General features: G+C 46.0%; 1 protein-coding gene across 3 annotated transcripts in view; it reads right to left on the bottom strand.

Moving 5' to 3' along the window:
* The window catches only part of nrp2a (neuropilin 2a), a 92,152-nt gene that overhangs the window by 15,090 nt on the left and 51,184 nt on the right, over positions 1-25,878 (bottom strand). For all 3 annotated transcript variants that reach the window (XM_070544179.1, XM_070544178.1, XM_070544180.1), the window contains exons 4-11: positions 18,122-18,352; positions 17,031-17,186; positions 16,569-16,738; positions 15,731-15,886; positions 7,384-7,528; positions 2,763-2,938; positions 2,506-2,685; positions 1,713-1,857 (exon numbers count right to left, since the gene is read on the bottom strand). In XM_070544179.1, the coding sequence (XP_070400280.1) occupies positions 1,713-1,857; positions 2,506-2,685; positions 2,763-2,938; positions 7,384-7,528; positions 15,731-15,886; positions 16,569-16,738; positions 17,031-17,186; positions 18,122-18,352 (1,359 nt within the window). The remainder of the gene's footprint in view (positions 1-1,712; positions 1,858-2,505; positions 2,686-2,762; positions 2,939-7,383; positions 7,529-15,730; positions 15,887-16,568; positions 16,739-17,030; positions 17,187-18,121; positions 18,353-25,878) is intronic.

Consider the following 25,878-nt stretch of genomic DNA (forward strand, 5'->3'; position numbering starts at 1 on the left):
TACAGTGAAATGTATTTACTTAATGCGAACGACTCGTCTTCTGTGTGGCTCTGCAAACGGTAACGGCCATGAAACTCAGGGAACGGTAGTTTTGTTTAGAAACATGGGCCGCAGTACCCAAATGTGACCACAGGGTGTCATTCTTACATACTGCACCTTTAAATATCACAATTACCAAACATACTGTGCAGCCTTGTATGAAACATTGTTATAGAAGACAAAATTACAGAAAATACTTTTTAAAAAGGTTTCTGAATTTTTTATCACCATGTTTTGTTTTGTGCCATCATATTCTTCACCCGAGGACCGCCACACTTAAGGAACACATTTAATACAAATTAAAAGGTAGCTGCTTTAAAGCATCATCGTTTCTGCCGTATTAACTAGGATTTCTGAGGAAGAAAATAGAATCTCAGACACCGGAGGTTTAAATTATAGGGGTGTGTGCGTGCGTGTGTGTGTGTGGTCTGCGTTTTATTACCCTTAAGACTAAAATGGTTTCTACCTGGAAAGAAGCTCATATTCCTTACAGATCTCTAAAATCCCATTCCTGAGCTCATAAATATTTAATTCTAAGACTTGAGTGCATAAAAAAGTGATTGTGTGTGAGACAGCTGAGCAGGAGCAGAAGGAGTTGCGACCAACAGCGGCGAGAATGGAGGTGGAAGCGATGAGCAACAGGGGAGGAAAAGAGGAGGAACGAAGAACAAAAACATTTAGAGACCCACGCACCGAGCCTCGGGCTGGGAAAGGAAAGAACTGTGACCGTGTGTGGTGATGAGGAGGGAAGCTTGTTCCAACTCGCCCTGGTAAAACTGGGGGGTGGGGGCTCATTTCTTTGGTCCAAATCTTATAAATAAGCAGAGTGAACACACAAATGTGGAAAGAGGGGAGCGAATGATTCACAGGATGTCAGCAGTAGTCCAAAGGTCCTGCTGGGTTTGGCGGTGTGTGCACCAAGTGAGACAATAGTTTTGTGTTCCAAATCCTTTGAAGAGTCAATCAGGTTCCTCAGTGTTCCGTTTCTGTGCTCATTGCTGTTTTCCCACACATGGACGGTTAATGTAGAACGCGTTGTTTCCTGTGTTTCGCAAGAGAAGAGGTAAACGTCTAGGGAACCGTTCCCTTATAGGGTGGCGGTACACATGTTTAAATATTGAATTCAGCTAGGACATCGTGCGTGATTCGCTGTAATGAAAAGCCTTGCATGCACAGATGAAATGACTCATTAGACTGTTTGGTAAGTTTGTGTCAAACTCTACGTGTGCACGCTGAGGCGCACAGCCGTCCTGGTCAGGCACAAAGGGAGAGGTAAACAGCGTCTGTGTTTGTTTGTCTGTGATCCAGCAACAGAAAGAGAAGCACATCTGGGTAACAGACCACGCCGGAGCGTGAACAAACCAGTGCTCTCGCTCTCCGGGGAAGCATTCCTCCAAACCCCACCCTGCTGATCACTACAGTCGCTCACAAAGAACTCAAATCCTTCAGGTGGAACAACATCAGAATGAAATACAAGTCACAGTAATGTTGTTTCCTCGCGAGGCTCCCTTCACCTCAGGCACACTAATGAAACTCTCATGCATATCTAATGTGAGCCACCTTCATCAAGGTCCATTCAGTTCTGCTTACACTACTAAAGTTCATTACAGTACACGGCAAGTAATTCAGCCCGGAATGATCACTTAGGAATGTCACACGCACTAGTGTCCTACCTGGAAGGTCGCATCCCAGAATCTCAACTCTCATCCCGATCCCTCCAGGAGACCACCGCTCAGGGTACAGCCTGACAAACTGGACCGCCGTCTCCTCGAAATGACGAAGCTCCGGGGTGTCGTAGTGAGTGTTCCCCTCAAAGATCTGAGCAGAACAAATCGATTGGGACACAATGGTTACAGTAGACGGCCATATTGGTGGGGTTTCCATTACAAATGGCTTGTTTAAGGTAGAAAATCAGGCGTTAAAGAGCAGAATTCATGGTTCCATCTGTTACAGCAAGTGGTCCAAGTCCTGAAGCAGCAGAGCAGCCCCAAACCATCACACCACCACCACCATGTTTGACTATTAGTTTCGTTTTTCTAAAACCGAGCCTCGGAATTATCTCATGATCCACGTTGCCCTCCATCTCTCTCTTAATGCTGTAATGTGACCTTTGACCTTGACTCTAACCAAAAGAGGCCTGTTGCTCTGCTTCTTCACATCGTTTATCCTGACTCGTTGTCAAATCTGCTTTTTGTGCTTCCTCAGCCTCTCTGTCTGGCATCGAGATATTTTTATACATTTGTGCAAAAAGTAGAAATCTGTAATGAGGCAAACGCTTTTTCTCAGTTTGGGAAATCCACTCACGTCTTTAGAAAGCCGGACGAGCAAAGAACTGGTCTAATTTTAATTAAAATATAGAGAAGTAAAATAAGAGTTCATGCAGCCTGATCCGACAGACTCAACTGATGCAATAGCGTGTATCGGTTGCTATGACAACAGAGAGGCAGCAGCCTGTTCTCCACCCACCTTGGGAAGGCTGGTCCTGCTGTCCGTGATGAAGGTCCAGTCTTTTCCGTTAAGGCTGTGTGCGACTTTGTACTTCCTGACAAATGCCCGGTTGTCCGTAGCAGTGCCAGTTCCTGCGTCCCCTCCGCGTGCTCCCTGGGTGATGACTCCACGGATGATTTTGGGCACACCCAGATCCACCTGGAGGCCGTGATTGGTGGTTACACTTTCATCACAGCTAATCTGGTTGCAATAATTAAGCCAAAGCCCTCCTGTACCTGCAGCCACTCCTCTCCAGCCAGGGGTTGGGTCGGTGCCGGGAACCAACCCGAGCGGCTGGCCACAAGACGGGCCGTCCCAGGGTTCCACACCACGTCCCTGCTGGACGAGGCTGAGATCTGGGCGTCGGGAAGCAGACCGGACATCAGCCCCTGCAGGTCTGAGCACGGAGCATCTGGGGAGGAAAGCAGAGATGACTTCACTTGGAAGTTTTACTTACAAGTGCCGCCACACATTTTCCCACCAGGGAGCTGTTAACGTTCCGCCGCAGGACTGCTCTCTCGGCCACTAAGCCTTAAGCGCTCCGACCAGAAGAAACACAAGAGGCTGAGAGGATGAAAAGATACGTGAAACTGCACCACAGCTTAATGTTCAATGTGCAATTAGACTTCCATTAGCGAGATAAAAGCGCACATTAACCCTGCTGCTGCTTTGCATTCATGCGTCTCACACCTCACACTGATTTTTAAGCGTCTTTTAATGTTGTTCATCCTATTTTTTGTCTGCTCGGTGCATTTTATGAGCAGGGAGGAAGTTTCATGTCCGTGTCACGGTGCTTGTTGGGAAATAACTCGCAAAGGAAATATGTGGAAGGATTAAGGGATGAGAACGGTATAATACGTGATGCTGGGAGGCAGAGAGTAGGGGGTGGGGCAGGAGGAGAGGCTGGGAGAAGGAGCACAACATGTTGAGGTGAGATGCCGACAGAGTTGAACAGCAGGAAAGAGGAAGAATGGAAGCAGGAGGAGAGGGAGAGAGCTGGAATGTGAAGCTTGAAGAGGAGAGGCAGACACGCGGAGAAGAGAGGAAGCATAGGGGGAAGGTAGCGGGGGAGATGTTAGCTGTGCTGATGCTTTAAAAGAACACAGATCAAACTTTCATGCCGTTATGTCACTGCAAATGCAGGCGATGTAAATAATGGATAAAACACACAGGAAGAGGGGATGTATTTGTGTCTGTGTACATTTCTAAAGGTGCACCTGCCTTTGAGGTCATCTGTTATGTTTAGAAGGTGTGTGTGTGTGTGTGTTTGCTTGTTCTCATGCTGTTGGGGCTAATAGTTATTTCAATAGCAGCTGTTGAGGCTGAATTGAATCCCAGTTTCAGATGTAAGCGTGAACAGAGAGCCATGAATGATTGAGCAGCGCTCATTTCTCGATCTGGAGGAGCTCGCAGAGCAAAGAGGAAGCTTCAAAAAGAGTTTCTAAACCGTGAGAGGGGAAGGGGGGGGGGGGGGGGGCTGTTGTGGGAGTTGGAGGGAGAAACAGAGAGGCGAAGGAGCGCCGGATGATTAAAACGACACTGGTGGTGCCTCTGGAAGCGAGAACAAAGTCAGCTCCATCTTAATTAGCCTAAGGGTGCTGGGCAGGAGAGTCCAGAGGTGTTTGCTAACGCACGTTTGAGACTCTTCAATGTTTTGGAATCCAAATGTCATTAAAGCTGATCTTTATCATCTGCAGCTGAAAGGCAAAAGCAGTGCTATGATGTTTTTACCTTTGTGTCTGTGTGTTTGTAGCGTTAGCACTTAGCACCAGAATCTCTTGAACCACTGGATGGTCTTTAGTGAAACTTTGTGATCAGGGAATGCACGCCTACAGCTGAATCTATTTGATACGACCCTGCTGGAAAAACCAGCACATGTTGTGTTTTGGTGCTGGTATGCTCCTGGACACATCAGCTAAACCAGCACCAAAGCACAACACATGCTGGTTTTTTTCAGCTGGTAAGTTGTTTTCCACAGCGCAACTAGCTGAAAACGTAAACGGCTATAACTGGGTCAGTTTTACAGGTACTCAGCTAACATTTGGTGCTGTAGTAGCTAGGGTTGGGCATCGTTTGATTTTGAACGATTCCGGTTCCTATCGATTCCCGATTCCGATTCTTTGAAGACATGACATGTTTTACATGAGCCAGCTAACCACGGGTCCTACTTGATGAAATAATCTTAACTTCAACATGAATTTTAATTCTATGAACAATAACATCACCTTCATTTAGACAAAAACATGTTTTGGAGAAAAAAAGAAAAAGACTTGCAGCACAACCAGTGTGTTTGTTTCTGACCACAACCAAAGTCTGGAAGAAGCCTCTGGGATGAGAGGCTAAATGTCTCCAACATATCCAGAAACGTTCAGCTGTTTTCAGCTAAAGCTCTCAGGGTGATCATGTCCAGGATGACTGAGAACTACACCTCCATGCTGCAGCAGCGTTCAGTCAGAACAGAAAGTGCTGACGCTCCGGGTGCGTTTTTATTTCTGCAGTGAGACAAACTCACCTCACACCGTCCAGAGTTTGTTCTTTAAAGCTTCTATTAAATCCACCTTGTTGGCGTATTTAACAAGTTTCCTCTACGCTGCAGGAGTTAAAGTTTACATTACGGAGTAAAAGTTCGGCAGACGGGGGGGACTTGTGCTGCACACAGACAGCTGGTGTGATCATCTCTGAAAAGCGTTGATCACAGTTTGCAGATCACGTTTATTTTTCACGGAGGTCGGTCGCGGATTCCTCTTCCGTCGGCATTTTAGGAATCAAAATAAAAAAAACTTTGAACGATTCTGGGAAAAACTAACAGTTGGAACCGGTTCCAATCGATACTCTACGCTTGATGCCAAACCCTAGTAGTAGCGGGGGTTCACCCCCAGCACACACTCTCAAACTAACTGATCGTGTGTATGACCTTAAGAGTCAAAGGTCACCACAGCCATACTACCTTGGAACACATGAAACCGGTGTCACATCTGTCAGTTTTCCAGAAGTTCCGATAAACTTTAAGCTAATTGACCGCTTGAGAACTTAGCTTAAACCATCACCGTTAACCCGTTGCGGTCACAAATCCCTTCTAACTTTAAAGCTGCTGTCGCAAATTTGGAAAACAAATTAGATTAAAACAATTTTATGCCTCATAATAACCGTCTAACATAGTATAGCTAAAAATATATTTTAGAGAGAAAAAAAGGAAAACGCTCAATAATATCAGAGAAGGAGAAACAGCCAGCTGCTACCACTTTAGGACACATTTCCGGAGTCCCAAAAAGAAAAACACCATATGAAGTCAAGAGAAACAAAAGACGTTTGGACATAGGAAATGGCGACTGGTGTTTAGCGCAATCTCGTTTCCTCTGGCAATGCGGGTTTCTGGTTCCGGCAGAAGCGTCTCAGGGAAGATACCCAAGGGGAGGGGTGAGTGATCTGTGACCGCATTCAAAACATAACTTGTTCTGCAGATTCACTGTAACAGCTTTAAAGCATCCACATGGAGGATCAGGATTAGTACCTTCATCAGAAACCTGCCATATCCAATGCTGTACATGTCTACTGCCCTCTGGTGGAGGAGCTAAAGCTGACAACCACCCATTTTATTACCGTTATCTTGTATAATAACATAATAAAATAAAACGGGATATTATGAAGTTGTGTATTAACATTACACCATAAATAATTCAGTAAATATGTATTTAAAATTAGTATTGTTTCATATTTCAGGGCATTAAGGTGTTAACAGATTGAGCCAACCTCCTCCAAGATGGCTGCCACAGCTAACAAAAGTACAGCTAATTGTGTTAATTGTTAGAAAGTAATTGTCTACAGCTGATTAACTTTTGTAGTCAACCTACTTCAACATGGCCATCCCAGACAACATGGCTCTAGCTCTAGTGGGTGAGGGTCACCTCTAGCGATGGGTACCGAATTTGGTACTTTTTAAGGTACCGACCGAATTCCACAGTACCGACTGAGCACCGATTCACGTCATTTGAAACGGTGCCTCGTTTCGGTACCCGTCCTTCATAACGAGAACTTGCCTAGACAGCTGCACATGCGCAAGAGCGTTATGTCGTCGCTCGCTGTGAGCGAGTTGTAAACAGAGCAGCACTGTAGAAAGAACGCACGCTAAAGCTTGGGTCCACTTCACTAAATGTGATGGGTAATTGGGTGATGATGAAACCAGCGACATTGATCTAAGTGTGAGACATCATCGTTTTAATCTGCTCCAGCAGCTAAATAAACTGTTTAAGATAACGTTAGCTTGATAAATTAGCTTCCATTGCCACCATTGTTATCAGCTAATGGTGCGTCCGCTTTCTCCTCGGAAATTCTAACTTCCCAGTAGGAAAAATCAAAGAAAAAGGACGGCAAAAGGAATGAAGATACACAGTAAATTTAGTTCACAGTAAAGATGTTTGCTTCAGTTTAATTATCAGCTTATAAAACTACAAGGACGATGTTAAAATACAGTTGTATGTTATTAATCGTGATATTTATCAAATATGGTTATATATTGAGAAAAATATGTAATTAATCATAAAAGAGATTTAAAATATTAAACACTCAAACGTATCTAAAATTGGTACCGTTAAGTACCGGTATCGATTCCTAGGTATCGGGAATTAGTACCGAATCGATTCAAATGTCAAAGATACCCATCCCTAGTCATCTCCATCACATACTCCAGATCCCCAATAGCATCAATGCCAAGACTTCACCAAAACGGTGAGGACTCCAAGTATTTATCATCATCATCACATGATGCTAGTTTGACTTTTTGGCAAGAAAGCTTGATTTCCATTCCCTCATGGAACGTCAGGCTGATCCCAGAGAAAAAAAAACCTTTGAGCATCTAACCTGTAATCTGGCATCCATAAAGCTCAAAGCGAAGAGCAATGCCGTTTTTCCAGGTCTGCGGTCGGATCCGAACAAAGCGGGCCAAAACCGGCTGCTGGATGCGGTTCAGGACCACCTCAGCTGGATCTGTGTTCGCGTGGAAAATCTGTGAGAGCAGACAAGAATAGAAGAAACAACAGAGTTAGAGGAAGATGGTCTTAAATCTTACACTCACACACGCACGCACGCACACACACACACGCACGCACACACACACACCCACGCACACACACACACACACACACACACACACAACTCCTGCTTCAGCACTCTCCCACTGTGCACAGTCTTGCTTGGCTTCACACACACAGTGGCAGGCCGGACAAAGCGGAGACAACCCAAACATGGATCCGATGTCACCATCCCAGCTGTCGATGTGTTGTGAGGTCAGGGGATCAGCACCGGGAGGCTGGGAAAGCCCAGAGACCCGCAGAACTTTTCGTCTTTTCACCTCCACACTTGCAACCACTGCAACTCAGTGCGTTGGTGGCCGAAAAGGAAACCACGGGAGACGTGACCTGACACGACCAAACGCAGGAAGTGTCTCCAGGTGGGGAGGAAGCGAGTGAAATCCACGTCCTAGGGCGTCCACCCAAACCCGTCAGCATTCTCCCGGAGCACTCCTTCATGTTGTCTTTGACAATCGGGTCAGAGACCAACTGTAACCAAGGTGGCCAAGCTACTTCCTGTTTTGGTGACGCGAATCTTTCCTAAAAATCCTTATTTTTTTCTCCATATTCTCTTCATCCATAGATTCTAATCTCAAACATCCAAGTTCCTTCCATACCGCACCGGTGTCTCCTCACACGTTTCTTCCTTTTGTTGGCGGCTACTGACTGAAACCACACAGACACAGGAAACCACAGGAACCCACACAAACACTGACTCAGATAAGCAGAAAGGAAGTGCCTTTTAACTGACTGAGTGCCTGTTAAGTGTCGTTCACGCTGTCTGTGGCTGACCAATAGCTGAGCCTCCAAACACGATGACGAATGGCAAAAAGCAGCAGCATTAAATATTACAGACATCATTTATTAAAACAAAAGCTTCAAACATGAATTTTTTTTAATCAGATATTCTTTTCTGTGATGTTTTATCTTGATTTTTAATCTAAAACAATCCTAGTCGGTGGGGATCGAATCCCGACTGGACCATTTTTTTCATATCCGCCACAGATCTCTCTGAAGAACTCACAACATTGACGGCTTCAGCAACGCTGTGCCACTCCGTGGATTTTCTCTTATTTGTTCTGCAAAAGCACTTCCTTTCATTTCTCCACCTCACCCACAGGTACCTCAATTTCTACTTCTGTGAAATTGATCTGCCTTGATCTACGGTCACCACCGTCATTGGCGGAGCGCTGCAACAGCCGGCTTATGTATTTGCATGAGATCCACAAGGTACTTTGCACTGACTATTTATGGCAGTAAGTGGGCGTGGTGAGGGCGGGATGTGACTAAAATGCAGCTGAGAAACATTCTCGTTAGTCTCCGATTTATGAAGCGGAGATTGCGTGCAGCTGTGCGTACTCCATGTTTGATAGATCACAAACCTGCTTGGCGTAAGTACATTTCTTTTGCTGAGCTTAAATACGGTTTTAGTAAGGATTCTACGCAATGTTCGATAAATGAGACCCCAGATCTGACCTCCACTACAACCAAGCTCCTCCCCGCAAAACAAACAAACGTAGAAAGAAAGGCAGCACGGGAACGGAGAGGAGACAGGCAAACAGAAGATGACTCCGGGGAGGACGGGTGTCCTCGGAAGAACACATGAAAGGAGGAGTGGAGGCAGGTTGGAGAGAGGGAGAGTGAAAGGTTGAACGGAGGGCAGAGGACGTAAGGGGAGAGGAGTGGGGGAATGTGGAGCAGGAGGTGGTGAGGAGGAACAGGAAGTGCTCCATCCAAGAGTTTATCTCTTAACAAAGCAATACAGTCGATTCCGTGGAATTTCCTTTCATTTTCAAGTGAATTACCGGCACTGCTTACAGATAGTGCACATCCTTTGAAGCGGCATTCAGTGGAAAGGTTACGAACAATTAGTGCATCACCTGCTCTTTGAACAGCCTCAGTTTGGAGAAAGAGGTGAATTGTGACAGGATTAAAGAGTCAGAGCAAACTGACTTCAACGCTCATTTTTAAACCACATCTATATGTCTACTTTTGTATTGATCCGCCTACACATCCAGGTAGCCATGACAACCATAGTAAATGAAAGCGGTTGGTTATTATTATTAAGTGCACTTTTATCATTGGCTGAATTGACCTTTTGAGGTTGGAGTTATTTGATCTAGTCTAGTTTAAACGAGCTCATTGCTCTACTGAATCTGAACCCTCTCCACAGCCCAAACGTGACAGCAAAGACCTGCATCTGAAAAGAAACGGATGCAAAAATCTAAATTCTTGACTGATTTTCACTTAATGTTGCAAAAATAAAAGAAAAAAAAAACTCAGTTTTGAGGGAACAAAGGCGTGTTTAGGCTCAAATATACTTAAAAACCAGCAGCTTTACTGTGTCGGACACATTTTTTTGTTGTATGCAGCATCCTCCTCACCACTAAAAGGCCATTAAAGGGGTGCGTTCCAACCCTGTAGGCTGCATTTTCTTTTGTTTTCGTCTTTGGAATAAAGCTGGGAACGCGTCCAGCGAGGCCGACTCACAGAGAACAGGTTGTTCTGACAGGATCGGCTCTAAAACGAGTAAACAGAGAACCGAAGATGCCTCTTTTGTCCACTCCTCTTCCTCCAGTCTATCGTGAGGACACCTGAAAGGGTGCTCATTTGACTCCTAAGGTCAAAGGTTAATGGCGTCAGGAAGCAGATGTCTTTTCATTGACTAACTAGTTGATAGTCTGGAGACTTTCTGACTACCCAGGAATGAAGGAGGCATCTCTGAAGACCACGTGGTCGTCGTCTGGACCGCTTCTGTAATCTGCCAGACAACAAGCTGCGATCCGCCCCTCACGTGACATCCCATTGAGGCGGGTTGAATAATTAATGCTGCCCTGTTGTGTCTGGTGGCGTAGAGGGTCATGAAATTATAACGAAGACCCCATTACGCACACGGCGGCCCGAATAAGTGACGGTCAGACATGTTTGTGCACCACGAGTATTTAACTATTGATGACCCCTCTGAGAAGGAGGAGACTCGCTGAGGTGTTTCCGAGAATCCGAAGCGGTGGACGTGAACTCTATCGGACACCGGCGGGTTTTGTAGAACCAAAGAATATTTGTTTTGGATTTATTGGCTACATCTTGCGGTTTTGGCTCACCTCCTTTTTTTTGGCGTTTGTCTTTGACTTGATAGCACCAGAGGGAGAAACGGTGAGCTCTGTGGAAGACATCATCCGTTTCCCAGACATTTTCTTTTTAATTCCCTGACCATCACTCTTCTCCTCTCTGGATGAAGATGTCAACAGAACAAACTGGTTCCAGCTGGCTGCGCTGCACAACTGGCCTCAGAAAAACGGTCCGACTGTGACTCTCACACCACTTTTGGATGAGTGTGTGTGCAGACGTGACCACTGTGCATCAGTGTGCACGTCCTACTTATGTGTGTGTGTGCGTGCGTGTGTGCGTGTGCGTGCAGATTAGTTGTGATTGCTGGATTATGCATGAGAACGAAAACAAAGCATGTGTGAGAGACTATTGGAGGCCGCTACGCTGCCTGGGCCGTTTTTAGTTATTTTCCCCTCCTTGCTCAGGTGACTTGATGTGTGTGACAAACACTTTTCAGCAACACAAAGCTTGTTCAGCGCCAGGGCTGCTGGGACCTTTTCCTCACACACACACACACACACGCTGACAGATGACAATGTGTGTTTTTAATGTTAATTAGCGCTTGTGTGTCTACACCATGGAGAAATTGCTGCTTGTGTCTGCAGAGTGTGCGAGTCGGTGACAAATGCAATTCCCAAGCGAGTTAGCGTCTCATCAAGTAATGAGGTGCATACGCGAGGCGCGCGACTTCCATTTAACAAGTCACGTGGGTGTCAAATGGAAATTGTGTTGGCATGCAGGAAATTAGTCAGAAGAAATCACAAATATGTGCACCATGCCTCGGTGCTGCTGCAGCAGTTAGCGCTTTGCCTTTTAGCCCCTTCTATCAAACTGTTTTATGAACCGACCCGCGCTCCGCCAACAAACCCTAAACTCTCTCTCTGTGGTGGTGATACGGTGAGGTCAGTATCCTGAGTCATACCTGACGCACATGAAAAACATCACTGATGCAATTCATAAGCCACATCAGCGCTAAAGCTCACTGTTAAATGACAATTAGAAGAACCAAATCCCAGTTATTACCGGACCCCCTGATGAGAACTGAGCTTCAACCACTTAAGGCTCTTTGGGGGGCTTAGGACTGGCTAACTGGGGGCTTGTACAACATGACTGGTGGATTAGCAGTCACGCAAGAATCAGCCACAAACCCGCTGGGAACGATGGGCAACCAGTACAGCGCACCTGCTGGCATCATAAAGTAAAACAGGATTAAAACGGAGAGCTAGAGGCAGATTATTTTCTCATTTTTTCAAAGATATCTTCAAGTTTTACGATTAGAGAAGTTGTGGCTTTAAAATACTTCACCTAAAATGGTGACTAGCTCCATCCAGTCATTCACCCATTCACACATATTCAGTAAAAGGACGAAATCAGGATTTTCTGAAACATTTTCAGCTTTCTGAAGGAGCGTGGTTTTTAAAAACGCTTTAATTCTGATTGGATCGACAGGCTAATGGCTAGTTTGAGTGAGAACAACACCTGAGCGGTTTGCTGCCATCTCAACAGAATTTGTCTAAAGAAATTTGTAAAAGTTCATGACAAATTTTAAATAAATCCTTGACTTTTGATACATTTTTTATGTTTTATTTCTATTTTTATTTTCCAAAAGCAAACAGCGGCAGTAGCTAGCTGTACTAGCAATTCATGCAGGAATTTTACATTTCAGCTAAAATAATAAGAATTTTTACTTCATTGAACCCCTTAGGAAATTTTTTGCTCATCACTGGCTGCCAAAAAAATATGAATATCACAAACTAGCTACAACTTAAAGATTTATTTTGTGGTGATCCTGCTGGAAGTTTTTTAGTTTGCTACAGTTAGCCACCGTTATTTCCGCTAGCCAAAAATCAACAAAATTTGCTTAGAGTAATCCTGTTTTACAAATAAGGCAATAATGCAAAGGTTTTAACTGGAGTCATTTAAGGATGACAAATGACAACAATCCACTTTGGGTTTTGGGCCTCAAAGCCTAGCTGTTAGCTCGTCAATCTGGTCACAATTTACCCATTTTATCAAACCGAGGTTGTTCAAAAAGCTCTTCTTTCATCAGATAAGGCATTCATTAATCATAATTTCCCCAGATTTCAGAACTAAATGTACATTTCTGGTAGAGTTTCAGTGAAAGAAGACGACGACCCTTTTTAGTTTTAGTTTAAAACCTTTACAAACTCTAATGGACTTCATCGACTGCTGTCTCGGATTCAGCGTTACTTTTATCTTACTGCCAGTGTCACGTCTATTTTCCTTTTAGAACAACCACACTTTACAAATTTGCAAACTTTTATTGATCGCCGTCCTCCTACTGTGCCCGCTGTGTATTCTAAAAGCTGAGAACGATTTTCAAAGCTGCCACAATAAAGCCTGCAACATCCACCCAGATGCTTGCTGATGCATCTGTCTGAATCGCTTTTTCCCTCCTCTGACAGATTAGAGGACTCGAATTACAGAAACACAGACAAGACGCACACACACACACACACACACATATGCACATACACGCTCATCTCCAGACGGGGAGATCAGCCAGAGGTTGTTTAATGGGAAAGGGGGGCTGTGCATGTGGAGGGAATGGGGGCATCTAAGAGAGGGGGGTTCTAATAAATTGCACAGATGTGGAGTTTTAAGTCAAATCCGCATTTTGCTCAATAATCTCCACATCAAATACCCCCCCGCTGACCGCACCCAAACCAATCAGTGTTACAGAGCAGAGGGGACCCCCGTCCGTATGAGCGTATGCGGATTAACCCCCCCCCCCCCACACACACACACACTCCCACATCCCTTTTCCTCTCTAAAACCCACAGTGACCTGCAGTCCGAACTGAGGGCGGGAATCCCCGTGAGACAGGTGTTCGTGCAGCGCGTCTACCAGAACCAAAGCACCAAAATCGATAAAATGTGTTGATTTGTTAAAACACAGATTCTGGATCCACAGCTGGCGCGGCTCCAGAAGGCTTCAGGTGTCGGTCCGTGTGTTATCCTGGGAGAGACGACGAACAAACCCAGATAAGGACACAGAGGACTCCATTGTTCTTGTTTGTCAGTTTCTGCCTCTTTATCTCTTTATCCCTCCCACGCTCTCTTTCTCTAACTCATGACTTGGGTCAAAGCTGAGGTCGGTAAACAGTCCCAGAAGAGGAATCGGTGGATGCGACTCCTGGATGAACATAGCTGTCTTTGTTTTCCAGCAAAACACCATGACAGTGGCATTAATGTGCTGTGAGAAGGCCGCACTTGTAGCTGCGAGTTAAAACCAGGCTACCGGCTGAGCTTATATACGTGTGTGTGTGTGTGTGTGTGTGTTCGCGCGTAGCAGTGGCGGGAGATGAGATGATAATAGACGGTGAAAGATGATTGGCTCGCTCTATTAGGAAAATTCCACAAACAGATTGAAATCCATTCAGTTATTTGCCCTTAATGCTCCGTTTTACAGGACAGTGAAAAACTATCTGCCCTCATACGGATTTGTCTTGTTTGTCACACTTCAGCGTTCCAGATCAGCCAACAAATCTCCATATCAGACAAAGATAACCGTAGTAAACGCAAAATGCAGGACTTAATTACTAGCAGAACAAAACGACCCAAACTAACTCTGTACCATGTGAAAATGTAATCACTTCCCGTTTCTAAGTCATGCATTAACCGGGATTAACCACATTAAACTGAGTTTTGTTCCACTAGCCACACTCAAACCTGCAGAATTAAAGCAGCAATCCAGAGTTTTCCCCTTCCAGGAACTGTTTATGATTTTATAAGAAATCTGTAGAAGCGATGGTCTGACCCTGCGTTGTGATATAATGTAGTCATACATCAGTTACCTTTTTGCCAAGACTGCCCTCATTCCACAGCATCTGATGGATTTTGAGTTGAGCGTGCTCAGCATTAGCCAATAGCGTTAGACATCTCGTTACGTATGTTAATCACAGAGCCTGGGCAAGGGTTTGAAGGTGTACCCAGACTAATACAGAGTTGGTGTTATTTCTCGTGGACAAATACGCCTTAAAAAAAGGGAAATGGCCTGTACTTGTTTTAGTGCCTTCTAGAGCCCTAAAAACCCCCAAGGCACTTTACAACACAATCTTTTATTCACCCACACACACACACATTCACACACTGCTGGTAATGAGCTAAAATGTAGCCACAGCTGCCCTGGGGGCGTACTGAGCACAGGCGCCACTGGCCCCTCCGACCACCACCAGCAGGCAAGGTGGGTGAGCCTGTCACCTCGCTCCCCCGTAATTAGATCCCTGTTTAGCTCTGTTGCCTGGCTAGAAGTGAGTGTTCCCATACGAGAGGCGTCGCTTCCGGCCATGACCACAGAAGTAGGGAGAGGGGCTTCACTTAAAGGAACTGCTCTGATTTTTAAAAGGAAACACACCAAGCACTTGTTTTTAAGAAATTCAGGAGTTGCTGACATTACTCAGGGAAAGGTCAGAGGTCATAGATCAACAGTTAAGATAGCACCATGGTAGAGTTACTCATTTGGTGTAAAACTCTAAATTTTCATCTTAGCAACAGTAAAGCACGGTGGTGGTAGTGTGATGGTCTGGGGCTGCTCTGCTGTTTCAGGATGTTCCATGTGTAACTGATGGAACCATGACCTGTGCTCTCTAGCACAACATCCTGAAGGTGAACATCTGACCTTTAAAAGGCTATGCCTGTTGAAAGTCCCTCCAATATGGCTGAATTCAGACTTTTCTGTAAAGAGTGGAACACACCTCCTCCACAGGCACGCAAGGAACTCATAAACTTACCACAAACGGCTGATTTACACTTGGACGTTACAAGCAGCTACTAAGTTAAGGGGTCAGATTCTAAATTAGCATTCTGCATTTTCGTATTCAGAAGCCAAAAACCGAAGGAATTAGTGTTTAATTTATGTTGGTAAATAAGGTGACGGATTTGTTCAAACGCTAACCCTGCATAAACATTAAGTAATTTAACTCTAGAAAACCACGATTCAACATTTTCAGCCTATCGCCCACCCCATAGGAGAGTTTGGTGAATGTAGGGGCGCGTGTCAAAGCTCACCTTGTGGTTCTTGCCGTGCCGATACACCATCCAGTCCACTCCGTTGGTGCTGACCTCCAGCTTGAAGGTGGTGACGTAGTAAGCCTTCTGAGTTTCCTTGGACACGGCTCCCTGTGTGGCGATCCCATTTAAAACCTTCAGGAAATGGAGGTCAACCTGTGAAAATAAATAAAAAGAGGGCAAAAGGGGACAGTTAGTTTAGCAATCCATGCTGGTTATAGTTGGTGAAGAAACCAGAGACAGCGGTGTGTGTTTTTGTCACACACACACACACAGCAGGAATGAGACCCGAGGAGGGAGTGTTGGAGAGCACGTACGCACGTTGTCATGTGTAAGGTGAGGGAGACTGGAGGTAAAGATCAATAGCTCGGTGTTCGGATGCATTCCTGGAGAGCGCCTTCATCAATCAGACTCCTCGGTGCTGTACACCTGTGTGTGTGTGTGTGTGTGTGTGTGTGAGTGTGTGTGTGAGTGTGTGTGTTTGAGACAGGACAGATTGAGAGTGTAGCACTTCCTTATCATCAGTTCACAGTTCCTCCATTTCTGGTGTGTGTGTGTGCTTGCATGCGTGTGTGTGTGTGTGTGTGTGTGTGTGTGTGTGTGCGTCCTGCTCTATATCCTCTCTGTATATGAGAGGCTGTTGCTCATTGCCTCTTTAGTGACACCGCAGCATCACAGAGACAAATGTATTGTCCTCAGCAGAAGGCTATGATCTTTAAGGTCACAGCAAGAATATTTAAGTCCCGCCCCCCATCTGAGCCGAGCGCGACCTCTGCGTTCACAAAGGAAATGAAGAACATCAAAGCGTGTGATTTAACGGAGACCTGCTGATGGATACCTGGATGTACTCTTTGTTGCTGTCCTCCGAAGGCGTCCAGGCGTTGTCCTCGTTGTTGAGGCGCGCCTGCCGGGGCAACCAGCGGTTGTCGTAAAACGTCGTGGAGGCCGTGATTTGATCGTCGTTGATCTTCCCCGACTCCATCCCGAACGCCATGTTGCAGTGGAATGCTGACGGGAGGAACATATCCAGGAAAAACTTGATTTTAATGGAGCAGAAAAAAAGCTTCAGGTAAATCTAGACAAAAGACCAACAGGTGAGCCGAGATAAACGGAGGTGAAGTTATTTAGATTCTACGAGAGAATAGTGGCGCATCAGACGCTCTCAGGAGGGAGCTGGAGGGGTGGGGAAGAGCGTCCAAACCAAAATAGCATTAAAGAGACGGAGAGATGAAAGGAAGATGAGCGCCAGCAGAGGCGGCGGAGGCCAAACTGTTGGAGAAGAAAACAAATCTACACTCACAGTCCGCCACTTCTTTGTGTGTCATGTTGTAGCGCGCCGAGAAGCCGTCTTTGGCTACGGCCATGTCGGTGTGGAAGGACAGGGACAGCAGACCGGAGGACGACTGGATCTCAGGAGGGATCTTCGTCCCGCAGTAGCGTCCAATCAGAGGAGACGCTGCAGAGGAGGAAGAGGTGAAAGTATTCAAAAAGACGCTTTCTGAGTTGGACTCCAGGTTCTAGTCGCCATGCTGCTCCTGTAAATGTTGTCTAATGATGCCCAGCGTGGCGTTCCCTAATCGGCCTCCCACCATTCCCGACTCTCCCTTCTCTTTCCTGTCCATCCCTCCATCTGGTGTGTGTGTGCCTCAGCCAGATCCCAGCAGGGGAACTGGAATCCTTCATGCAAGCTGCACTGGGATCCACTGCAGACAAACACGGCCAGATTAAAATAGTCTCAGTCAGACACCAGACACTGAATTCTTCCACCCCAGTTTTTTTTTATCTCCATGCCTGAGGTCTCAGCTCACTGGAACTGGGTTATGCTTTAATTTCCTCCTAATTCTTAACTTTCAGTGGTACAAATTGTTTTCAGCCATCAAAGCTTCCAAATTGTGATCTTAAATCCCGTCGGATCCTTTTTTAGCAACTCAGAATGACATAATTAGAGCAAATCCTTTATGTTCTGGTAAATAAAAAAGCTCTAAATCAGGTTTAAGCTAACGCTAGCTTGTAGCGATGACCAGTAATGCCCTCGTGGTCATCACTCTCACTCGCCTCGGGAGGAAGGAAGCGCTAGTTGATAAGGAGGCAGGGTAGGAAGGAGGTGATGAAGGGGAGCATGGAAAGGTCCCCATCTCAGGGAAGTTGAGGCCCTTTGAGTTCCCAGTTTGAAAAATGTTTCCTCTGTGTGCCGTAACGGAACGCTCACATCAAAGAGAGTGATGGCAGCTCAGGAAATTGAAGGCAGGTATGCAAATTTATGTGCAGGAATGTTGGGGGGTGCATGAGTCAGTGTGAGGTGTAAGTTTTCAAAGCGCGTGTGTGTGTGTGTGTGTGTGTGTGTGTGTGCGCGTGTGTTGGCATTCATCTAAAAAAAAAAGGGTGTTCTACCTTGCGGAAGGCCATCCCACACCTCCAGCCAGTCGTACTTGCAGTCGCCCTCGCCCACCATCAGGGGGTCGTTCTCCAGGTCAAAGGTCAGGAAGGTGAGCGTGATGTCCATGTGGGGTGGGGCGATGATCATGTAGGAGCACTCCAGGTTGTGAGGGTATTTATCCGGGAACCCCGGAGACTCGATCATGCCAGACGGGCTGGTGAAATTGCGGAAGCAGAATTCCGACCCTAAGCGGATAAAACAAAGAGGATAAAAGGATATTTAATGGGGAAAAAAAACGGTTGCATTAGGTGGGAATAAAGGCAGAAGCAATCGATCACACAGATATCTCATCTAACTTGCAGACGGTGTTTTAGAGAGTCGTTTGTCACTGACAGCCTGCTGGAAGGTACAGTAGGAAACACAAACGCTCACAATCACAAACAGGAGAGAAAACACTTGGAGGAAATGAATCCAGCACTTTGAGCAGAGATGATTTTATCTTTCTGAAAAAGATGGTTCAGATCTTCTAGAAAGAGTCTTTCATGGAACTTCTGAACAATCAATATCTCACCTGCTGTAGGTAGAGCTCTTTGATCAACCTCAGAATAGAGACACGGTGCAAATTTGACCAGATTTGATGAGCTAACGGCTAATCTGAGCAAACTGAGGCAAAGCAGATAACAGCGGTTTTAGAACTCTAATAAAAAAACATAAATCTTGTTAATGATATTTTATAAAGCATTAACTATGAAAAATACATAAAATGCTAATTTTCAAAGATCTGTGTGATTGTTTTTAACCGCTAATAGCAGCTGCAGCTCCTCTGCTGTAGGAAAATCATACGTCAGACAAAGTAAATTTAATTAAGTAAATTTCAACTGAAAATGTTTTTAATCTTTGGAAAATTATCATTTGCATGAAATATATGAAAAATTAGAAAACTAAAATGTTTAAAAAGGCAGTAGCCATCTGCTTTAGCATCGGCTTAGCCGTTAGCTTGTCGCTTTGATCAGTTAAACTACCTCTTAAAGGTGAAGTCATTCAAAGAGCTAAAATAAGATGACAGCTGTTTATAACCTACAATATATGTCACATCAGGAGTGTTGGAAGTAGAGCATGTGGGCTTTGATTGCAGTTCAACAACGGTAAAAACTTGACTGCTGACGCCAAAGAAATAATCTTTTACATGTTTTATTTAAAAATGTCTTTTTAGCTGCCAGCAAATCATTTTTCTATTTGTACTTTAGACCCATGTCTTGTAACCTTTTGACACCACAATAATTAGATGTTATTACATGTTATTACATGGTTTTCACATAGTTACTACACGTGCTTATTGGTGAATCTTAAGTGAAAGTGGTTTTTGCTTCAGGAGACTTTGTACCTTTAATATATTTAAAGGAAATTGCAGGAGAAACTAGAAGAAAACCAGTCCCCCTGTGTTTTAACGTGAGACCTGAAAGGAAACCAGCTTCTCATAAGACAAGTTTCACTTTAATTCAGGGCTAAAGACACCGTCTGACCCCTGGTTTCTGCACACATTCAACACAACTTCCTCGCTTCCCCTTTTTGCACTTAGTTTCACTCAGAGTGTGTATCACTCTCACTTAAACACACACAAAACTTGTGTAATGGCTCTAAGTGGGCCCTCTGCGGCAGCTCCTTATTACCCATGCAGATTTATGCGCCCGGGGCGGCTCACCTTGAGCGGCAGCAGCTGTGTGGCTCAGATCGGCTACCCATCAGCCACTGCTCCGCGGCCCACTGGGGAGCCTGAGTCATGGTCGAGTGTTTATGGACCAGCACATCAATGAGGGTCTGCACATGCAGCCTCATTCATGGTCTGTTCTTCTGCTCTGTTTGCTCACCCCGTGGACTTTTCTATCTTTAAACCGTCGGCTATAAACAGCTGGCAACTTGTGGGTCTTGGTCTTTATTTTTATACCTGCCAGGAGGCCAAATCTCCTCAAGTGATACTGTTGCTTAGAGACAGGGTCTCATTTGATCCAATTGGCCTTGATGAACCAAAATGGACATATAATTCCAATCCTAGTGTTAGGAAACAAGCCTGTTCTTGTGATACTTTCCCATTGCTCTGACTGCCTTGGAAAGCACATCGGAAAGGTCAAGTTGAAAAGCCTCATGGGAGAAGCATCCATGTGAGGGGGGGGGTTTAGACTTTGGAGAACAGTTTCGTGTCCGGCAGCAGCTCTGGACTGTCTCAGCAAACGACCGGCAGTCTGATAACCGGGTTTGGAGTCATAAAAGCAGTGTTTAAGGAGCGCAGACGCGTGAGCTGAGCATTCCAGCAGCAGCGCATTCCTCCGAGGCACCAGTCCTGTTTATCAGACAGCCGTAAAACCAAAGCGGAGGGGTCGACCGGCTGCCCCAGCCCTCCCCACTCTGCACTTGTTTAATGGTGGAGAACCGACCCCAATCAGTGCCAAAAAAGAGAGGGGAAAAAAAATCAGGAGACACTCTGTTTCCACCTTTTCTTGTCCAACGTGATGTAAATCCCTTACTGGTCCATACGGACATGACTGCATCACACATCCTGGATGTGAATCTCCTGGTCCACACGACATCCCAAAGCTTCTGGGCTAGATCCACGGTGTGCAGTCCTGATGGAAGTAGCCATCAGAAGGTGTGGGGTGTTTATTGTATTCACATTTCCCCACCACTTATCTCACCCATCCATACGTGTGGTGTGTGTGCTTCTGTCATACAAGCGTATGAACCTCCTCCCACATGTAACAGCAGCATTCAGCGCTTTTGTTACGAGACTCCCACATGTAAACGCAATGAAACATCAAAGCACATCAGGCTTTGCCACCAACACACACACACACACACACACACACACACACACACACACACACACACACACACACACACACACACACACACACACACACACACACACACACACACAGAGGCAGGTTAGCGTGTTTGGATAAATTCTGAACGTAACTAATGTCTCTATCCTTACTTCACTTTGCAGGAGCATTCATTTAGCCTTCATGTGTTTTCCTGCTGCTTTCTCATTTGTGTATAAAGTGTGTGTGTGTGTGTGTGTGTGTGTGTGAGACCCAGTGACACACTGCCTTAGTTTTTTTACTGGGTCACAGAGCAGCAAGAAACCCTCAATCTGAGCACAGCTTGACTGCCATCGCCTCCAGAACGCACCACTCAGACTGTGTCTTTTACTCTCCACGTGCCCGATCCAGTCGCCTCACACTTCGTCAACATCCCGTCCATGCGCCGCCGCTGCCTTAGTGTATGCATGAGTACCTTTCCACGAGCGCCGATTAGCTCACAGTGTGTGAGCATGCTCAAAACAAGTCTCCCTCCGTTAGTTCTTGACCCATGGCTGACACGCACACATGCCCGCTGTACGCAGGCCTCTGGTTGGTGCTCGTGCCGCGCCATGAGCTGCCACTTGGCAAGAGATGTCTCCTGGCAATGAGTGGGAGGTCATGGTGCGATTGTGTCTGTGTGACGGGGGGGGGGGGGGGGGGGGGGGGGGGGCGAGTTGCTGGGTAGAATGATCCACTCGGGTTTATGAGACCCAGCAGCAGCTCTACATGTGTCAGAGCAACCTCCTTCATCCCTTCACTTCTCGGCAGCAGACTCTGAGTTCATTCACTCTTTGACTTTCTGTCTCGTCTCTCTCCCTCTCTAGCTGAGGGGCTCACCTTCCGCGTCAGCGAGACTCCACCACGCATCAAAACCGCCTCGCAGAGCGCCCGACTCCGTCTGACAAACATCCGCTGCTCATTCGCAGACAGATCGCTCGTGTAACGCCGCTTGAGCTCAATTCAAGGTTTTATTGAAGAAAATCTCTCCCGAGGCATGCGAGGAAGGGTGTGCGTGTGTACATGTGTACCCGAAGGGGCATGGTTCAACTGGGGGGTGGGGGGTGAATCCACAACAACAACAAGAAGCAGAACAAGAAGAAACCCCAAAAAAGGAAAAGAACATTCCCGACATTCCATGGTTCTGACAGACCCAGAGACAGAGAAATTCCTGCTTCGGTGACGAAACATCAAATGGAATGCATCCTACGGTTTGTGATCAAAGAGCATTCACTTGCTGATCTTTCCCCTCCTAAGCCCCCTCAACTCTAATTCACCTTTGCAAGTTAATTTCATGTGAGGCAGCTTGGACTTTTCTGGAAAAACAACAACAAGCAATCAGTGAAACGGTAACAGGCAGGACTGACGCAAAGGGGTTGCCCGTCCAATCAGCGGGATACCATCAGGGACCCACATGAAGTGTGTGTTGTGACTGGTGCCAGGGTGGGGGGGTCCAGCCTTAGGCTTAGCAGACGCGACAGTCAGCAGCGGTCACGTCTCTGCCCTAAGGTGCTCTGTCGGCTCGTCTTGACTTGGGATTGGCTGGGATGTGGCAACCCCCCGTTGTGTTAGTGGTGGGCTTTAGTGGACCAGGGGGGAAAGGGGGCTTCTTTGGCTAGTCTTCCCCTTGTAGCCGTGGTAACAGCATCAGCAGCACGTGACTATGTATGTTAGAGAGTTAAACGGGGGGAGGGGGGGGGGCTGTTAGTCGGGGATGGATAAAGGGTTAAGCACGCATGAGTAAGACCAAAGTAGGCCACAACAATGAGAGGGAGGAGGAGGAGGGTGTACTTTCACTGTACAGCAGCGTAAACGCCTGTCAGGGTGTGTTTGTGTTATTCAGAGGTGGTTTCAGGTGATGGATTAGACGTTTTAGGGACAAGGACAGGTGCTCTTTCACCTGTGTCACTGGAAAAAGTAAAAAAAAAAACCAACTTTAAAAATGTCTAGAGATGACGGCAAGGGTTCTACGTTTCCTCCTCAGAAGGATTCTCAGACTTGTTAGAGTCTTGCAGGACAGAAACTCTCCAAAGAGTAGCAAGACTTCAACCTTTTTCAGTTTAGTTTCCGAGTCAGAAATGGTGAGGAACGGGATTCAACTAAGTCAGGATTAGACGATAAAGTTGGGAATCAAATGAGACACGAACAAGTGACAAAATTACGATACAAATTTTAGACAGAATGTCAGAAATAGTTTGGAATGGTGTCATGCGTTTATACTTAATTTTAATTCCACAACTGAAAGTAATCCAACAACTCTTGGTAATCTTTGTGAATAGAGGATAAGATCCTAGCAGAAGTGTGGTTCATAAAGTCAACAGTGACTAATCCTTAAGAAGTTCAAGGTGTGTTTTCCTGTTGATGATCCTCATCTTGTAACGCTGCAATGGTTCTTAGTCCGCCTGTGGACAGATCAGAGGAAAGTGGTGTTCCTGGGTGAGTTTGGTCTCTGATGATGCCGTGTGAATGACTCTGGTACCGGGCCGCGTCCAAGACGCGCTGCACAAGTCCATCATTGCCATGTGGATTTTATAAAACTCTAGCATGTCTCAACTATGGCAGCTGTAGCTCAGGTGGTAGAGCGGGTTGCCTCATGATCGGAGGGTTATGGGTTCGATTCCAGCTCCCGCCAGGGGTATCCTGCTGTTGTGTCCTTGGGCAAGACACTTCACCCAACTTGCCTGTGTTAGTGGTGGTCAGAGGGGCCGACGGCGCCAAATGGCAGCCTCGCCTCTGTCCGACCTCCCCAGGGCGGCTGTGGCTACAAGTAGCTTACCATCACTAGCAGTGTGTGAATGTGAGAGTGTGTGAAAGCATCTTTGGGTGTCTAGAAAAGCGCTATATAAGTTCAATGCATTATTATTATTATTATTATTATTATTATTAACTGCCTGCTGTAGTTAGAAGTGTCACTGTGTTATGTATCTTAATCAGCTGTTCATCCCCATCAGGTTTTCCAGGTTGGCCACGCCCACCAATGTTCTCCAGAGGGAATCCCAGGTATGAGAGCTGCGTCCCCTCCTGATGGCCCCAGTCCACCATGTGATTACATCATTTGCAATGGAGCCTTCCACCATTAAAAAAAACACCAGACAGTGGTGGGCGTGGCCAACCTGGCAGACCTGACAAGCCGATTAGGTCGGTCACATTAAAAAGGCAAAAACAGCCGATTAACAACACATCACCCCAACAGCTGACTGTCAAACAATCCTTCATTTTCTACACGTCTAAACAACAGAAGAAGAAATGTAACTAAGCAATTGTCTTATGGACCAATTCAGAGTGTTTCCAAGCATAAATCACGAAATTTCTATAATTACTTGCAAATTATGTGTTTCAGCCCAGCGGGATTGTGACTCGATGGGTGGAGGAAGGGTCAGGTAGGATGTAGAGTCACAGGTCAACTCCCGATCCTCCTTGTGGGAAGTAATCAAAGAACTATACCCCCCCCCCCCCCCCCCCCCACACACACACACACACAACACCCACACATTGTCGCAAACAAATTGCTTGTCCAACTGCAAACCCCCTGGAGTTGTTACAGTCACTGCTTATGTAACAAGGTTGAATGAACAAAACAAAAACAAACCATGATGTCATTAGTTCATAGTACAGAGAGCATCAAACACACGCTCCTGCAATCAAAACCACACACACACACACACACACACACACACACACACACACACACACACACACACACACACACACACACACACACACACACACACACACACACAGCTGTGTGTTTAGATATCCATCTCTGGACGCACCCTTTAAAAACACACACAGACCCGAAACACGACCCTGACACTTGGGCCTTTAAAGCAGTGAGATACATTAAAGTGCACTAAAAAGGCGACTGAAACCAGGTTTGGCTTAATGATTACACCGTTAGTTTTAGCGGGGTAAGTAAACACATCTGAGCCGGGATCTGTGTGTACCTGTCAGAAGCTGTGGAGGTAACCCAAGGCCCCAGCCTGCCACGGTAAGACAAACAGCCATGATGAGAGAGCGTGCAAGCAGTGGAAATGCTGTAATTAACACTTGGCCTCAATCACGCATCCTGAATGCATTTTCACTCTCTAGACTCACTCATTCCTTGTCAGTCTGGCTCTCTTCACCCCAATCATCTCCCTGCTGTGCCCGACTCTTGTTGTGTTACCACTAGCACACATGTGCATCTATCAAGCCACCTCCACAGACAGAATCTCGCATGGCAAGCTGAGTGGAACCACCCACACGTGCAGCCAGCAGACACTTACATGTGTTCGCACACCGACACAATCGTTCATAGCTGAATTTCTACCAGGATCTTATTAAACCGCATCCCCTCCCTCCCTCCAGCCGCCTTCAATCTATCTGTGTGTGTGTGTGTGTGTGTGTGTGTGTGTGTGTGTGTGTGTGTGTGTGTGTGTGTGTGTGTGTGTGTGTGTGTGTGTGTGTGTGTGAGACAGATACAATCTACACTGTAACATTGTCAGGGATCGTCGAGCTGGTGGCCCTGGAAACTGAGCTGAACGACAAATCTGGGTCACACTTGTCTGACACAAACAAGAGATACGGTTTCAAAGGTGGGAGGTGATAACTTCGATAAGAGGGATGCTTAGATGAATTTTACTCTGTAGAGTGTCAGTTTTTACCACTTCCCTTTCCTTGTTTTTAAATCCAACCACATTTTGAAGCCTAAATGACTGAAGAATAGCCGAGAATCAGATTATACATAAATCTCTCAGCCCCAAGGCCACCTGACCATGTTACCTCTTCTACTTCTGCTACAAAACATCAAAACAAAACACCCCAACCTCACCAGGAAAGTGCGCCTCACCCCCTCGCACTACACCCACTTTGCGGAAAATTCCATTTCGGCACACACTCATCCCCATTAATCTCCTGGCTCCAGCCTCTCCCCGTTA

The sequence above is a fragment of the Nothobranchius furzeri genome, chromosome 14, assembly GCF_043380555.1.
Source record: "Nothobranchius furzeri strain GRZ-AD chromosome 14, NfurGRZ-RIMD1, whole genome shotgun sequence".
In the NCBI taxonomy this organism is placed as follows: domain Eukaryota; kingdom Metazoa; phylum Chordata; class Actinopteri; order Cyprinodontiformes; family Nothobranchiidae; genus Nothobranchius; species Nothobranchius furzeri.